Source organism: Rhea americana, unplaced genomic scaffold, assembly GCF_003343005.1.
Source record: "Rhea americana isolate MKP2758 unplaced genomic scaffold, rheAme1 scaffold_173, whole genome shotgun sequence".
Classification (NCBI taxonomy): Eukaryota; Metazoa; Chordata; class Aves; order Rheiformes; family Rheidae; genus Rhea; species Rhea americana.
In genome coordinates this window covers 769,436-788,064 of record NW_028185850.1, presented here as the reverse complement: position 1 = coordinate 788,064, position 18,629 = coordinate 769,436, and the positions used below count along the sequence as shown (strand labels likewise).

General features: G+C 37.0%; 1 protein-coding gene across 1 annotated transcript in view; it reads left to right on the top strand.

Annotated features, from left to right (window-relative positions):
* STRN (striatin) overlaps positions 1 to 18,629 on the top strand; it is a 70,482-nt gene that overhangs the window by 1,719 nt on the left and 50,134 nt on the right. The window contains exons 2-3 of the mRNA XM_085301190.1: positions 264 to 382; positions 12,385 to 12,488. Of these exons, the coding sequence (XP_085157316.1) occupies positions 264 to 382; positions 12,385 to 12,488 (223 nt within the window). The remainder of the gene's footprint in view (positions 1 to 263; positions 383 to 12,384; positions 12,489 to 18,629) is intronic.

Sequence of the window (18,629 nt, the reverse complement as noted above, 5' to 3'; positions counted from 1 at the left end):
GGGCCGGGCCGGGCCGGGCCGAGCGGAGCCCGCGCGTCGATCCGGCCCGTGCCCCGCGGCCGTGGGCGCCGAGGGCAGAGCGCGGCCGGGCCGGGCCGGGGGGTCGCGCTCGTTAGTGCGCCAGAGGCTTCGCCGCGATCTTGTGGCTGAAGAACTTGGAGCGCTGGCCGAGAGCCACGACTGTCAGATACTTCAGTGATGAGTGTGCTGCGTTAACCCCGATAACGGCGGATAATGCAACCTTTGTTGTTGTTACGCTTCAGCTTCGCGTACAAGAAAGTCTCTGTTACAAATCTGCACTCCGCGCACACTACCAGTACCCCACCRGTTCTCGGTGGACTGTGCTGGAGGCTGGAAAGTGTCTACTCAGCTTCCTTTTCAGGTCTCCCTTCTTTGTCTTCCACTTCCTGTCCGTCCCTTTTCTTTCTATTTCTTTCCTTGAAAGTGCTGTCTTTGTTAACAGTCTTTTGCCTGTATAACAATGCAAACCGCTTCTCTTTTTCCTTTTATTTTTTAATTAATAGGAAAGTCATCATTTTGATAGTGCTTTATCTGGTGAGGTAAACAAAATCGCTCTTGAGAAGAATGGCAGAGGTTGCATGCTTCCCTAGGGGTTTTTCTGTTGGAATTTCAAGGAAGTGGTCATGAGGATGAAAGGGAGATGCAGTGCTTATTTTAACCTGAATGATTTATTGAAGAATTTGTTAGCAGCTGAATCAGGTTTCTCTCACTATATATAATAAATACTGTGTTGAAGGTTACAAGTTTAGTGTTTGTAATTGGAACATCATGTGTCACGTATCCATTGGAGTCTGGTAAGTAAGCGTCTTGATAGTTTTTCAGAGCTGACACAGATCTCTCAAACTGCTTTGGAGTAAAATTTTTTTTCCAGGATCTAAGAAATTCTGTCACCACTTTAATAGTGATAGCACTGTGCATATTTATAATGACCTGCAGCAGAGACCAACATCTCATTCCTCCCATGCCTCTAGTGCCCTTCAAAAGCTTTGTAAATATTACAGATGAAATAGGAAGAAGGAAGTAGAGCGTTTAAACTATTTGCCGAACTTGTGTATTGTCAGTGGCAGAACTAGGACTATAACCTGCTCACAAGTCATTTGCTCATTTGGCTCCTGCCAAAACATCTCAATAAAGTTATAATTAGCTGTGACTGGCATTATCACAAGCCGTTACAGCATTTGCTGCAGAGTCACGTTCAGAAAGGTGCAAAATTGTTGGCAATCTCTATAGGCATCGTCTATAGACATTATGTCTACTGTGACCATTTAGAATTGCATGTTCTTTGATCCATGTGAGAGATTTGTATTAAGAGTCACAAACATCCTAGAGTGTCAACAACACTACTAGGATGGTGTTTGGAAGTTGTATATGTACAGCTGAATGATAGCAGTATTAATTAAAAACAGATTGTGTGCTCCTGAAGCCTTTTGTTGGCCTGTGCRTTTGGAAATGTGTAACTGAATAATGGAAATTTGAGGTCGCACAGTTTCTCTCTCGTGAGATAAAGATACAGTGCTCCTGATTGTACTTCATTAGTCTTCTGTCCAATCTAAATTGTTAAATTACTTGCTCTCTTGGGACGTTGTGTGGCAGAGATTCTGTGTGTATAGTGTTCTTAGTATCTCATGGAATTTAATTCATTCTGTTGCTTGGAGGTAGCCCTTTTATCCTCACTTTCCTACCTACCACGGTATTTACATACTTCAGATATTGTATGCCACAGTGTTACCATGTTTGGCTCTTGCTCTATCGTTATTGGTCATTTAAGCTATACTCTTCTTGAGAAACACCTGGAAAATCCATCCCAATGTGATTTCCTGTCTTCCTTTCCCCTCTCCCCCAAGGCTTTTTCTTTTTTCTTTTTGCTTTTTTTTTTTGGTAATTAGTTGTGTAGAATTAAATGTGATATTCAGGAATAATACCTTTCTGCTGCATTATGTGATGCTTACACAGGTGATACCTTTTCCTCAAATTTCGAACAGTATGTAAGTTGATGTGTCAGATTGCTTGCTCTCTGTTCTTCCTTACTGATCTGTTRCTGCTTCTTCAAGATTTTTCTTCCTATAAAGTGCCTGTATTTTGCTTTCGCTGGCAAATATCCTTTTTTATTCTGATTTTCTGATTATTTTTCTTCAATCTTTGTTAATTATTCTTGCCCCTATTATATAATCTTCCTCATTCAGGGCAGAAGAGGACTTCAATATTTATATATGCTCAAGTATCATGATTAATCTGTGTATTTCAGATCAGAGTGAAAGTACATTCATAGAGGGCTCCCCTAGATACTTATCTGCTAATTATATATTTCACCATTAATGCTTGACTTATGTTTGCAATACATGGACATCTGTTTCTGTGCAGTCACTCCTGTGGACTGAATAACTGTCCTAAGAATAAACTTCTGTGACGCCATATAAAGTGATCCACTAGAACTGAATACTGAAGTTTTATTATTAATATTGTTATTTATTTTCATACCTTTTCAGCAACTAGTATCCTTCCCTTTGTTAGGTTCTTCTAGCAACTGCTTGGGAGAGTTGACAAGAAAGGGTTCCCTATTTTGCAAAAATTATTTAAACTTCCAAGTGTTTTACATTCTGCATTGGACTATGTTTCTAAGGCATCTCAAAATTTTCATTAGGTATTGAACTAGGCCATTCCAAAATAGCCAATAGTTTGATCAAAGGATTTATGTGTATACAGGAAACTGAAGTATCTGTCTTTACTATTGAGGCATGTAGGGTCTGAACTACCTTCTACATTGGTGTCTTGTCTTAACCATAAATCTGCTGATGGGTTGGGGGTGATTCTGTTTCTGTTGTTGACATCATTTCTCATCTTATTAATAATCTGTCACTAGCCAGACAGCGAGATCTGGATTGTGCCCCATGGCTAGGAATCCTGCAGAGCAGAGAATTGAGGATGGGAGTCTTTTTTTTTTTCCAGGGAGTGACAAAACTATTGAACCGTTGTTATTCTAGACTGGATGATTTTGGCAGCCTTCTTTGTTTATGTGGCTTTTGTTATGACTAGGAATTTCATCTTTGAATGTATTGCGTATGTTGTGGAAAGTTTTGCTTTTGACAAATTAACATTTTTCTGGCAAAAATGCCAAATTACAGAATTTGATTGGCATTTCTCTTAATTTCTTATTTGCTCTAAGTTGCAGTGAACTGTTACAGGTAACTATGTCTTTTGTATAGACTCCTTTTGTGCTGCGGAAGAATTTTCTATCTCTGTCCGCTAATAATATTTTAATTTCTTTTAATTGATAATTGTTTCTTAAGAGTAGCAGAATGTTTTGTAGTAGCAGAACCTGATTTGATCATGTTGGAAAGAAATTTGGCTGGATAATTTTTTTCTTTGAAAAGGTTTACAAATAGATTATGGAGAACAGGTGGATGCCCTTTGCTTGTCTTTTCCACAACTTCCTGAAAATGTTCCTTGTAAGGCAGTGCCAAAAGAAGAAAAGCAAGTCATAAAGGAACAAGTTAATGAAATAAGATGATATGTGGTTCAGTGACAGCAAACAACTGTAATAAAGGGGCACCTCTTGAATATGTTTGGAAAAAATAGGTGTGCACTTGAGGTTGGTTATAGAAGTTGGATTTTTCTTTTGATGTTCTTGGCTTATGTCAGTTCCATTAGCTCTGTGGGGGTCAAGGTGCATACTTGAGTTGTGAGGGTGATTTTCCCTCTTGTCATTTTTTTTTCCCCTGGGGGCAAAAAGCAGACACTGGTACCATGCTTACTAAATTGTAAGATTGTGTTCTTGGAGATAAGTTAAAGTAGTTAGGAGAAGGGGCAAATCAAACAGATGGCTGTGGTTATTTGTAGCGTATTTTAGAACATTGGTTACATGATTCAGAAATGGTTGATATTTACTGCTTGGCTTTTAGTTATGTTATTTTTATTGAATTAAGTTTGTAGTGAGAATTATTCTGATAGATGGATAATATGAAAAGACTATTTAGAGAAAAAGAAATGGACAGTGAGATGATGAAATAGTCTATTTAAGTGAGAACTCCCAGAGTTGTAGGTGGTTTGGTCACTAAAACGGAGGATAAGATACAATTTACAGAAGTATTGTATCAGAAGATTTTCAAATACGATGATGTGCTCTGAATCTTTAGGACTCTCGGTGAAAGATGAATTGGCAGAAGTACTGTATTAGTCTTTGGTGGTATCTGCTTTATGGGAAGAAATTTTACAAAGAAAACAGTGTCAAATTCTTCTCCACTCGAAAAGAACAGTATTTCTGACTATTTTAAAATCCATCAGATAATTCAAGAGAAAAGTTGTTGAATTCAGTCATGGGTTGATTGCTAGACTAAGACATGTTTAGCTGGGAAGGATGTTGCTAAATGGATCACAATAAATAGCAGATATTCTTTCACTTGATAATTTTTTTTAAGCAAACTTTCTGGTCTCCAAATTCAGGGGAAGCAAAGACGATAAGCTTCTGTACCTCTTTCTTCAATTTGTTTGCTTATATGCATGATTGCCCGCTAATCCCCATATTCTCATTGATAAGCTGTGATGAGTTGTCTTATTTAAACCAGGGAACCAGTGGGAGTCAAAGACTAAAGGGCCACATTCTAGAAATTTGTAGTTTTTATTGTAAAGTAGAGAAACATAATATAAATAGAAACTGATGCGGCTGTTTTATATATATAACTGCATAAATGATCCCAGCTTTTCCCAACATCAGATTTTCACATTCTTTTCAAATCTGTGAAACCTGTAATTTGGTTAATGTATGCAGAAATGGTTCTTAAATGGGTCTAATTCTTTTCAGGAAAATGTTGCTTTAAATGTGAACATGGTATGAATAGATAGAACTTAGCAAATGTTTCAAGTGTTACTTCCAAATGTTCTTTAAAGCTTACAAACAGGTTTCATAAAAAGTTGTGCTCTTTAAAAATTATTCATAGGGTTTTTTGATTTTTTTGTGATTTTTTTAATGGAATTATTAAATTACTGCTGAAGTAAAAATGAAATACTTTGTAACATTTCAGGTGAAAAACTTTATTTTCCAGTGTCAAGTTAGTATAGTATATCAAGTAGTAAAACATTACATGTGTCTTTATTAGTGAATGTTACTAATATAAATTGATATCCCTATGTGCTATTTAAATTGTACTCCTCATTTTTATGTTGAAGTTCCTGGCTTATGTCAGTTCCATTGCATAAGAGGATAAATAGCTTTGTATTGTTTGAACAAGAAGTTGCAAGTGTAACTCAGCCTTTATCCATGTTTCAGTAGACACTGAAACTTTATTTACTAATTCTAGAACAGGCTATGCGTAAAATTCCCAAAGGAAGATCACATGTATCTTAAGAGACTCTTGGTTCATCTTAATGCTAAAAGAAGTCTGTACAAATGTCAAGTCTCAACTGAACTTGATCTCTGTACCCATTTCTGTTAGTGAGAAAATAGATAGATATTGGTAAGCACCTGGCTTGCATATTTAGCTTCACAAGGCTGCCAGGCCTTGTCAAGTCCTCCTTTCCAAGTTCCTTAGCTGAAGAGTGGCAGGAGCTGACTTAGAAATAGATGAAGGATTGTAAAATGTTTGATTTTTAAAATGCTGAGAAATGTTTAGGTATGTGATATGGATCTTCTGAATCACTGTAGAGTGTTCAGGATCCAAGACAATATCCTAGAAATAAAAATATTCTAAAATGTGAAAACAAAGGTCTACTTTGTTATGGTGACCTCCTCTGTATGCTCTGTAGTTTGCTTAATCTAGATACCATTTTCCTATTTCAAAAGAGTTTATTAATGCTAACTAATGTTGAACATATTCAAAATAACTTTTCTGGTTACAGAGAAGAGTAATTTAAGATTGTAGTGTGGAAAAATTGCAGTTTTCTACTTTTAGCCTGTGGTATCTTTTCCTTTAGGGCAGTCACATAAGGTAGGATTGCAAAARCATCAGAACAAAAATGGCATCAATTCCATGCCTGTAACCAGGAGGTGAGAACAGAATCAGCTATTTGTGCACCTATTTCGCTTGATCCTCTTGCCACTTCAGGGTGATGGGTTGTGCTTGAATATAAGTCATAGCTGCTTCTGGTCATAGGAGTGAAAAACAGTAGTGTGCTGTTGCCTTTGCAAATGTTGAGTCTAGTTCACTCCACTTTTCATTAGCTAAATCACATTTGTTGTCCCTTGTTTTGCTGTACCCCAAACAATTCATTCAGCTGGTGAACCTCCATCGTTTTAATTTAAATGTGGACCACAAGCAACTTACCAATTCTAGTGCTGACTGCTGTTGCCATATCTATGTTCCTCTGTGTGGCATTTTGTACACTAGATGGAATGGAATTATGTTTGAATTTTTGCAGTTTGGACTTCAGCTCATAATATGCTGTTATTTTGTGGTGTCATTGCAGTGTTGCCTATAGGGCCACATTATGTTTAAAACTTACTATTCTTTTTGTCCCTGCGTCAATCTACATGGCACATGCTCCTGGCACTCAGAAAAAAAAATGCTCAGCATTTAAGCAAATATATTTTATAAATGATTGAAGCACTAAAGAGAATTTGTCTTATACACTCAGCTTATTTAATTATTCTTTGTACTACTTGGCTAACTTGGCAATCATTTTAATGTTTGAAGTTGTTAGAATAGTGAAAGGTACTACTGAAGACTGGGTAAAACATAGACTGTCTTTCTGGGAAGAGATCTACCTAGTAAAACACTCTTAAATTGCAGAAAGGAAAGTCTTCTTGTTGATTGAGATATTTAAATTACTAATCAAGGTATTTCTAGGTACAAATTACTAAACTGTTTTTTGCTTTGGATGATCTATTAGGAATTTTGCGTACCTAATCTCTGGAAAAAATTGTTTGGAAACAATACAATATCATTGAATTTAAGGAAATAACTTTCTCCACTTTTTTTTTTTTTTTTTTTTTTTTTTTTAACGGAAAACTAAATATTTATCTCTTTTGTATGGTTCAGCTTTTTAAGTGCTTAGGGCTGATGACAGTTTGGAGACCTCTCTGAGAAATTCAGCAAAAATAATTAGCCAGTAGCTGTTTGTGCTATTTGTTAGCCCTGTAAGGCAGCATCCTCTGGTTTGAGCATGGTGGTGATAGACTAGAGTAAGTGCTGGACTGATTGTGTGTGATGCTAGATGCTCTTCCCGCTGCACTGCAGCGTGGGCTTCCTGTGTGACGCTTCTCCATCGCGTCTTGTCCCGGCAAGAGGCTGGAATGGAAAAAGCCAGCAGTGACACTGCGGCCCTCTTCGTAGCCAGGGCTGCTCTGTAGGCTGCCTGTCAGACCTCTTTGGTCTACATCACATTCAAATCTTGAAATATGGGGCAAAAAGTTTTAGTGTGATGATGATTTAGTAGGTCAGGCTTAAGTGGCCCACAATGATCTGTGCTCTCTGTGATCGCCACAGTTGAGAATTCAGAGCATATGACTTGTTTCAGCCTGTGTCCGTATCTCAGTTTTGTGAAATCTTATGAATGACTGGAGGCACTCATAAAAGCTTTCTAGCCTCTCTTCTCATAGGAACTGAAAATCCAAAGGTCATTTGTGGGTGTGTGTTTTAATGTTTCTCAAGTGTGGTGCCTGAAAAATTAATTGCCAGTTGTACTAAGCAATTGATATTTTCCCCTCCCCTATCTGGCTTTTAGGCATACTTGAGCTGTGTGGGGTTTATTTTTGTYTGTTTGTTTTGTTTTTTCTCTTTCCACCCTACTCCTCTTCTGTCCTACACTCTAGGGCATACCAGCACCTATTTGAAAACAAGCTTAATGTGTAGTGCTTTCAATACAAAATATTGAGCACACCTAACAAGCCTAACGAGCATACTGGTAAATCTTGGTAGACCGGTTGGAACCACTGTTCTAGGCTGATTCATCTGTATCATCATTTAGTTATTTTAGCTATTTACATACTTTCTGCAATACCTCTCTCTGTTTTTAACTTCTCTGTTTCCCTCCCTCTCTTTCATCCAACTTAAGACCTTATTATTGAGTTACAGGAGCAGTGTATATAGGATTGTGTCTTAATAATAGTGCTTATTTTTTTTTAAATGACTTTGGTGACCTTAAAGTGCCCATAAATTTGAAAAGTGCGGCTTGTTTTAAGTTTAGAGAAATATTTTAGAGAAGAATGGAAACACTTTTCATAGTTCTTCAGTCTTAATTGAAACATTACCTTTTAATTTGAAACAGCTTTCAAAGTCGTGAATCGATAGAAGTTAATACTAACCATGAATAATTTTTGACAACCATAGCATTAAAAAAATCTGATAAGGTAAATATATGTTTTTATTTTTTTTTGCCTTTCTATGATGTCAAAATGTCACCATACAAAGATGTGCATCTATAACATACTACTTAATATCTATGTCATTGTGGGTGGTGATTCCCAAAGAGTAGATTTGAGAGTGGTTAAGTCTAGATTTAATTTATAAAGATTCAATTACATTTTTGATTATTTTTTTATGACTATTAAAAACCTATTTTAAGAAATAATGGGCTCCATGGAGCACTGGCACAGGTTGCCCAGAGAGGTTGTGGAGTCTCCTTCTCTGGAGATCTTCAAGGCCCGCTTGGATGCAACCCTGTCTAACGTGCTCTAGGTGACCCTGCTGAGCAGGGAGGTTGGACTAKATGATCTCCAGAGGTCCCTTCCAACCTTATTGATTCTGTGATTCTAAGACAAAAACTTTTTAAAAACATTGTTTCTAACCCAGTTCTACCTAAAGTATTGCCTCACTCTTCTTGAAATGTGCCATCACTTCAAGGTAATGTGACCTTCCAGCCCTTTTTGGGACTCTTTTAAAACTGTAATGTTGCTGTACATTAGATTTTTTTTTAACTTAAAAACTAATAGTAATTTTTAAAAATTCACAGTGAACATGTGGAATAGTTAAGATCCTTACAGTACTGTTAACTGAGGTCTAATCCATGTGAAACTTCCAAATTCTGTTGCAGTTGATGATACAAGTTTTTTTAGTGAGGTAAAGTGAAAAAGTCAGGCTGTACAATTGTAGCTGAAATATACCTAATATTCTTTTTCTCTCAACTCTCTTGATTTTAATTTCACACTTTAGCTGTAATGCAGTAACTTTTAGCATTTAAATTGGAATCAACTGAAGGTTAAAGCTGCCTTGATTCTTCACTGCTGAGCCAGCAGGGCCTGAGTGCTTCATAGAGACTCTGTACCCCACCCATAAGGCAAGGAACTGTGTGTGTTTTTTGCAAGATCCCCATAGGCTGCTTAGGTTTGTGATGACCAGCTCACAAGTCTGATGCATTTTAACCTTCTTAGCTAGACAATCAGTTGTCACAAAATCTATGTCTTGGGCATATTTGTGAATTCTTGAAATTTTTGGCAAACCTTGCTAGGAATGGCCGAAGCACAAGTGTAAAGCAGTGCTACAGATTATTCAAAACTGAAATGTTCCTCCTTTGGTCAAACACTTAAGGTTTGACTTGCRGTAAAGCTGTCATAGTGGAAGCTGTTTGTGTATTTATTAATACAATTTACTGATTTGCAGTGGAATTGTAAGCAGGCTCTAGGTGGACACTTGTGCTCTTCCAGTTGTCTTCCTTTTTGTATAATATATATAATTATATATTATATTATGTAATAATTACAAATATATACATATATATATATATAGCATTTTATTGGCCCTAAGGGGATAAAAGGCAATCCTGTTCCTTCATGTTGAATCTTGAAGTAGAGATGCTTTTTCTCCAGAGTTAGTTAGGAACATTGTTTTCATTATTTTACATGTGTAAGAACTTTCTGGTAATAGTTAACTTTTCTCATGTGATTAGTCAAACCAGGCAGAGAACCAGGCCTTCCCTTTATCAGAAGCGTGCAGTGAATGACTGCTCATTTTAGCATCAAGGAGGTGTGAATTAGCCTTATTTAATCAAGTGCATTTCTGTCTCTCTCTTACAAAAGTAAGTTTTAAAGACTRTTAATAAATTGCACTTTTTTTTCCTTTGTCTAGGCTGCTAGCAGTGGGAAAAGAGTTGTTCTCATGAAAATGCCAGGACTTTGCTAGTTGTTAGTTTTTGACCTTTGGCGAGACTAGTGCACGAGCCAGGCCCTGGCTGTCACTRCCAACCTGCCAAAGAGAAGTGCTTCGTTCCAACGTGTTCAGTCCGTTCCGTCTTAGCTAGAAATTGCTTGTAGACAGCAGGTCTCATCACAGATCATTTCAGCTTGTGTCCTAATGTCATTGGATGATCTTTTGCATTCCAGGATTTACGTAACATTCTGCCTTTTTTTTTTTTTTCTCCAGCATGCTTTGCTGTTATCTCACTGTCTTGGTTAGGAGGGCACTTGTTTCTTTCTACTGAGCCTGTTTGGGGACAAGAGTAGAAAATTACCTGGTGTATTAGTGTACGTGTTGTAATCTGGGTGTCTGTACAGCTGTTACAAAATCAATAGTATCAGCTTTGAGTATCTCTCTTGTTACTGAGAGGAATAGCGACCTTGTTAAGTTGAAACGCTCCTTGCACAGTTGTGTTTTTCACTGTAGGAAGTAATAGCTCCAAAACCAGCACTGTATTTCCCTGTGCTCGAGTATAAAATGAGCATTAGAATTCAGTTGCAGTTTTTTGTTCATCCCACTTTGAGCGTTAAGTGAGGAGCAGCTCGATGCCAGAGTGACAAAGGCCCTTTGAAAGACAAATTCCTTTGATTCCTTTGATTCAGCTGAAGTTGTTTTGGAAGCCAAATACATTTCCACAAATGAAGGTGAAGACTGACTTCTTTGGAGGGCAGCCAGTGTTTTTTGCTTGTCCTAAACTGGCTACTGTAGTTGGTAACTGGTAGTTCAGGATTTTTCRGGTCTCTGTCAGGCTCATTACTAGCAATATTTACTTGAGCAGTGAAATTACTTTAGTTGGTATCATGCTTTAGAGCAGCTGCTATACGTGGTCACCTGCAAATGACCTGTTGGAGTKAGATTCATCTGGCCTGCTATCCAAAATTCAGCTGAGTTAGTTTTGTGCACTTTCCATTTATAGTTGCTGGAAAGGAAATGGCATTTATGGATGCTATGCTTCTTTTCTTTGGGTAGAAATCTAAAACCAAAYGGGTTGTTGTTTAGAGTTATTTATCTGTCTCTGTTGACTTTAAAAAACATCTGGTGAGTATTCTCAAGAATATAGCAGGTGTGGAAAAGATACTGCTGTTTGTTTCTCACAAGCTTTCCCCAAGAGATTGGTGCAGATTGTAGTATCTACAGAGAATACCAAGCTTGCTGCTAGAGCTGGAATCTCCAAATGTGACTTTGTATGAATGAAAAGTTTACTGGTCTTCACATTCAACAGCTGGTGTTCTAGACCAGCAGTCTTTTATCCCATTAATGCTTCTCAAGAAATAGGRTACATACTTTTAGAGACTTATCTACAAAGATGACAGAAAGCTGTTGATACTGAAAATGGCAGGCAGCTTGCAGTACTGGTGAGGCTGAGATGTGGTGACAGCCCCTAGGTATTTTTGTCTAAATGTGGATTTCATGAATTGTGAAAGCACAAGGACCCACGTTTTTCTAACAGACTTGATTTAAGCATCAAGTACAAAGGCAGGTAGTTGTGCCTTTATGAATAAGAATGAGTATCTTGCATGTATCATCATTTCCTATTTAAAGGAGATTTTTCRAAGACAACTAAATACTTATTTTCTGCTGAAAGTCAAGAAAGTTTAGATATCTGTCTTCTGCTGSGCTTTTATTTACCTGTATTCCATTTCTCTMCTCTTTCCTGTGACCAAAATACCRTTTCTTGTTTTTCCTTTTTCCTCTCACTATTTCTTTAACCAATTCCAGGTATTACAATGAATGCTTGGCACTCTGTTACAAATATATATTTTTTATTTTTAGCTCAGCTTGCTGTACTTCAATCCTTTCACTAGTATCATATATCTAATTTATCTATAGAACAGTATGCTAATGATACACTACTTCAGTTAGTAAGCAGAACTACTTTACCATTTTCTCCTTGCAGATTGTTGGTAAATGCTTTGGTCTGCCTTTTTCTTTTTCTTTTTTTTTTTTTGTGTGTGTGTGTGTGTGTGTGTGCTTATATCTATTCCTTATCCTTAACTGAATGTTTAGAGAATAAATAAATCCTGTGCAACTCAGATTGCTGCATTTCTTTATCTTTGTATTATTTTTGGATCTGCAATGAGCATGCAGTTTAAGTGTTTAATGTTTATGAAACACAGTAAGTCAGTTGCTTCTGGACTTTGTAAATCAATACAAAAATAACTCAGGAAAAAAAATAAAGCTTAAGAACTGTGTYGAATGGTTTTGAGGAAACAGTTTGTCACATTCCAAGTTTTTCTAAGTCGAATACTGTCTTTTGCAGGCCCAGATTGCCTTCCTTCAGGGCGAAAGGAAGGGACAAGAAAATCTGAAGAAGGATCTAGTGCGGAGAATCAAAATGCTGGAATATGCGCTTAAACAAGAAAGGTACACTGCTTTAGTAGTGAGTACACCATGCAGAAATTCTGAAGGTGGATACTTTTATATTTAACAAAACCAAGAAAAATTTCTTTTGTATACATTTAGATCTCAAATTGACAACTATTTACATGGAGATTGTTATACTAAATGAAGCTAGTTGTCTGAATGTTCTGTATTCTGGTGAAACAATAGCTAACATAATATGGTTCCCAAAAAAAAAAAAAAAAAAAAAAAAAAGTGTAGCAGTGATGAATACTTTCTTTCAGTTAGGTGGTTCCACCTGACTGTATAGTTGCATGCATACACACTGCAATTTACTATGTATTCTGTCTCTGTTCAAAGTGGAAATTTTGTTTAATAATATCTAATAACTGAAATTTCTAGTAGTTGGAACTGTCTTGAGTATAATAATTACTAGTTTTTAATTTTGCTAAGATTTTACCCTTTTCTATAAGATGGACTGAACAAGAGTATCTTCTGGAGGCTACCTGTGTGAGGAATGAATTGTGTTTTATCAGTTATTTGAATGTCTGTTTTTTTTGTCTGAAGGAATTTCAGCAGAAGTTTCCAGTCTGCTTATTTACTGTTTCAGTCTTACTCATACTCTCTTATTATTCTCATCTTTAAGCCAAAAAGCTTCTTTTTTTTTTCCTCCCATAGATGATGTTTCCAAAAGTATTTCTGTTCACCTGATCTATTTTAGGGCTGGATTTCTTCTAAACTGTCTTTTAAAAATGCTTGGCTAAAGAATGTGTTTGTAGAACTGTTGCAAAGTGACCGTTACTTATGTACCATTTTTCCCATCAGATAATTCCTGCTTCCTTTAGATAAAACAGTAATTAAAATCTTTTAAATATTTTGTATTACTAGAAATAACATGGGAAGTATACAGTAATGAAAAATACGATATTACTGCTAGAGAATTAAAAAAGGACTCTAGCAGTCCTGTATCACATCACAAATCACATTGTATTTAGGTTTTGCCATCTCTTATGGGTTACTTTGGCACTTGAGACATGCCTTACCCCATCCAAGTTGGCCCTTTCTAGTAGCTACCATTTCAGCCCACTAGCATGGGACTGCACCTGTTTTTCTGGATGACGGTAGCCGCAGGGCTCCAGTGTACATGTTTTCCCTTCAGGAGGTTGTCAGATGAACACCGAAGGTAAATACTCTTCTTGCCCAGGCATTATTATGACACTCATTTTATATCAAAGAGCTTAGAGAAATGCAGAATGTATGCATAATGGAGATGGCAGTTTCTAGCCACGGAAAGGTTTACATTTGTGGCATGATTATAAAGACTAGATTCACTCTAAGTTGAGACAGAGGGACAGTGGAGCACATTCTTGTGCAATGAAAGATTTGCTCTAAGGAGTATAAATACAGTAAAATTTCTCTTCTTGTATTTGAAAAATAAGGGAGCTCTTCCTGGTTTCTTAAAGAAATCTCTAATATTTCAAAGTTATAATCTTGTTAAATTAGGAAGTAGTTTATGCAAAATTATTGGAGTACCTAAATACATCTCCTTACACTATTAGAGAAGTCAAGAGCTTTKTAAGATTCAAAACAAAACAAAGCAGAAAAACCCTTCTCTATCATTAATAAACATGTCCATCGTTTGCATTCAGTAAGATCCACAGTAAATTAAGTATTGAAATCCTAATGTTTCAGCATGCTAAAAGTCACTGTCAGGATTAAGGAAGAACTCCCTGTGATTTCTTACTGGTAGTTTTTACATATATATCTTTTTCTTGCACTTTTTTATGCAATGTATGGTGTTAGCCTCAATTATTCAGGTTGCAAAACTATGCAGTCAGCTGGTCTGATCCAGTTTGACAGTTCCTGTATGGGTGTGTAATCCTTTTTTAAAGTAAATCCGATGCTTGTGAATGGTGTGTGCTGAAGACAGCTATTTATAACAGTTTGTGGCTTTAAACTAGAGTTCTGTTTGCCAGTTACTGGAGAAACAGTCTTGTATTTCTGCTGGGAACATCTCCCAACAAGTGTTCTGGCTTGCTACTTAAAGGCACGGTGAGATACGGAGCTTGGAAGCACTGCCCTCTCTCCCAACATTTTCCTAGATCAGCCATTGGCCTGGTCAGCCAGTAGTCAGTTTGGATGCTGAGTGCTCCCACTGGGCATCTCGGAGTTGAAAAATGAGATCCTGCARCATAGGAGAAAAACATTTCTGGATGATTTGCAAAGGGTGGTGCATGTGGGAGAGGGCAAGAAAGCATTCCTGCATTCTTTCGTTTCTGCCCTGCCCTCGCAAGCCACCAAATCTTTCTTAGCTACATGAAAGAAATCGATGATTAGTAATGGRACAGAATATACAACTGTGACCCACAGGAGCGTGTGTTGGCAGCACCCTCAGGAAACTGAGAGCAAGAAATTAGTGACACTAGTTTTTCTCAAATAAATGCTTTTCTGAGCTGTTGTTCTGTGTGGTGGGTGTTTAGTACTTCTTTTTTTCAATCCTTATAAATAATAAACTTTGCAGCAGTCATTGTTCTCTAGTTCGTGGCACTTAATGTAGTTTTATAGTGGGAGAGGTAGAAAACGAGGGTTACTTAGGAATTATCTTGTTTTTCTTCTGACAAATCCAGTTGACTGTAACGTTCAGTCATTACATCAGTCGTCGTAAGATCACCTTTTCATTATTTGTGTCTGGAAACCCATTTATTTCTGCTGAAGATTCTTAATACACTAAATAGAAGAGTACTTGAAGGTAGTTAATTATTAAAYGCTATCATTTATTCTGCAGCAGTTTTGATGTAGTTTTGTTAACATCCAGTAGATCGCAGTCTAAGTCTGTTGTTCATACTTCAGGGTTACTTTTTATTACTTTATYGATAGCTACTTCATCACCAGTAAATTGTATTGTTTCCTCAGGATTTTCAGGAGCTAGCTGAAATATAGTACTCTCTCTCAAGTACATGTCTAATTTAGTAGTCTAGTCTAGCCCATTTCCTGTCTTAACATATTTTAACCTAAGAACTTGACTTTTGAGCCATGCCTCTAGAAACAGTCGATTTAGTTTTATGTTGTTTTCTGCACTGATGTGTCTGATCAGAGTAAGGCTGGCGCCTTCTCCCCTGTGCAGAATATCTCACAGTGCTGTTCCTGGCAGTCTCTCTTGTTTACGTCTCTTGGTTTGGCGGCGACTCCTAGATCTTCTACGGATGTTTTGGCAAGCTCCCTCAGCACAGCTGGATCAGATGCTTCAGGTCTGGTGACGGATATTTCCAAGAAATAGTGGCCTTTTTGATTGGAATCAAATTTGCTTCTATGTGAAGTATTCAGAAGAGTTTCATTGCTCTCAATTGTAGGAAATTTAGCATGATGAAAGCCCTTAGCAGTTTTTTCAGCTTTTCAAGTGTTGCAGCAGCCATATTGAATGTCTTCATACACTGTTTGCATAGAAGATGCATGATTTAAAGAAAATGGGGGGGGGGAAGAAGATGAATTATGTAATGAAGTGCAGCAGCCAGAGCAATTCTAATGTTCATCCTTACCTTAGTAACTACATCTACCTGGAAACATTGTTCGACAGTCCAAAAATAGACTTCTTCCAAATAACTCTCAAAACCATTTTTCAGATGGTAAATGACTCCTATAAAGCTGTATGTCCTCAGGCTAGTTACTCTTGAGTAATTTTTCATTCTCTGCATACAGCTGGTAGTTCAGATTTCTTTTTCAGAAATTGAAGTTCTATCATCAATGTTGAACATGTTTCAAACAATGAAGCACATTATTGTGATTTTTTTTTTCTCCCTCCTCATCTCCCCCTTTCCATCCAAACTTCCATGTCACCTGCTCCCCCTCCGCCCAGTCATCATCTTTGTTTTTGACCATATGATAAAAAGATTGGAGAAACTTTGATTTTTCTGAATGCTGGTTTACCGGAAAAAATAGTGTAGTTGTGCTTTGTTATGATATGAAATTACCTCACAGCTGAGATGTGTGAACTTGAATTCAATATGAACTGTAGAGAGTCAAATTCAGGCTGTTCATACTTGAATTATAAGATTTCTGAGAAAGTTAAGAAATTAAGCATGATAGGTGGGGAGGAAATTTGTTTGGTGTAGAAATAGATAAGTACAAATAAATGAACAAAATATAATTCTATTATTTTGAAAAATGAAAAGAGCTAAGGAAGTAAGATATATTAAACRTGTATATATGCATTTCTTGTATGAGAAATTTTCTAGCATTTGATTGCAATATGTGAAACTGAATTATCAAGTATCCTTTCTGGACTTAGAGTCTAAATCCTTCTGTTCATCTCTTTCCTTAGTATATTTAGAAAGAGGATTGTCTTACATGTGTGTGACATTTCCAACTCTGCYGTAAGAAAGTTCCTAAAATTAAATCTCTTAGTTGCTTCCTACAGGAGTGCAAAAATTTGTTTTCCTCATACACTGTTAGCTAAGTGTATTAGTTTTTTCATTTTCTTCTAAACTTCAGAAGCTGACCACAGCTGGAGATGAGTTCACCAGGTCAAGTACTCTGACATGGTACTCATGATCCTGTTAYGCATCTAGCCAGTGGCTTGCTCAGATGCTTGAATTCATACTAATGAATTACCAGGTTTGAGTTTGGCATTGTATTTTCTGTCACATTTTGCAGGCGAACRTCTTTGGCTTTTTATTTTTTTGAGCTTCACTACAGTGTTAAAAATAAGGATTGCTTTTTGAGGTTGCCAGTTATTCAATTGTCTGCCTTTCCAAAGACATTATACTTTAGTTGGGTCTCTGTTTCTACTGGTCTGTGCCTGTGACATACAAAGTTAAATCTTGTAAAGGATGAAACCTTAGATGACCTTAGTCATGAAATAAATTTAAGGACTTGTGACGTGCAAGACTACATAATCTAGGTTATCCCTTTGAAGTAAGGAAGAATAACAAAGGCTTTAAAAAATGTTCCATTAGGGGGAGGAACCGATTCAGAAAAACTGTACTACTATTAGATTAGCATGCARATGGAATGAATAATCTCACTTTGCTGAACTGATTTTATAATGCCTGTAACTGAGGGAGAAGATACTAATACAAAGATAGACACAAAATATTACTATTGATTTAAGAGGACACCCCCTAAGAACTTTAGAAAGGACCATCAGCATAATTTAAGAATAATGAAATGGAGTTGTAAAAAGTAAGTGCCTACAGAGTAACAACTCTCTGCTTGTGAGATGTAAACAGATAAATATTTAATTTTCATCTTTCAATTAAATTGGGTGTCCAGCTTTATTTTTGTTCTATTCTTGGTTATTCTTTTCTATACCAACCAGATGCTTTTTTTTTCCTTCTCCTTCACTTGCCACTAGTAGATACTTTCCAACTGCATCCTTTCGCCTTTCCTCCCTGGTTGCTGCTCAGCTGAGCTGGAGCTCAGTGCTCTAACTCTTGAGGAGGAAGTCAGTTCTTTCGTCTGTCTCTGTGGCTGCACCGAAGAGGCTTTTGTTCAGTCTGCACTTACTCTTCTCATCCAGGATTAAATGGAATGTTTATTATAATAGAAATGCAGCTGGATTAATAGGAAACTGGCACTGTCAATACTGAAGCAGAAAAACTACCAAACATCACTTCCCTCAGCACCATTTCATTAGAAGTAACGAGCTTTCTTGATGAAATAGGAAAAGACAAAACAAAACARTAATGTGATGAAGGTATCCCGGAAGCAATCAAAAGACTCAAGTAACTTGATATCATTATCTGCAGTCACTGTTGATATGGTTGCTCTGATTTAATGGGACTTCTTGCCTCATACAATTATGAAGTGTCACACCAAGTAACTTAAACAACAACAACAAATCTAAAGCAGAATTCCCTTATGAATAGGGAGCTAATGAAGTCCCTTCTCCTCATGGTGTAGATTTTTTTTTTCCCCCCATTTTGTTGTCTTTTGTTGCTTGCCTTGCCTTCTCTCCTTCCCCCTCATCCCAGCTCAGTACAGGGTGCATTGGGGCTGCATGTATACGTGCTTGCTAGCGGATTGTTCCACTATTGCTAAGCTGAATGTAAAGTATTCCCTGAATTTTACCTTGCCTCCTATTCAAGGTAGGAACTAGTATGAGTACCACTTCCCTACACAGTTATGGATTTCTATAGAAGTAATTTTTGAGTCTTCTAAATTTTCATA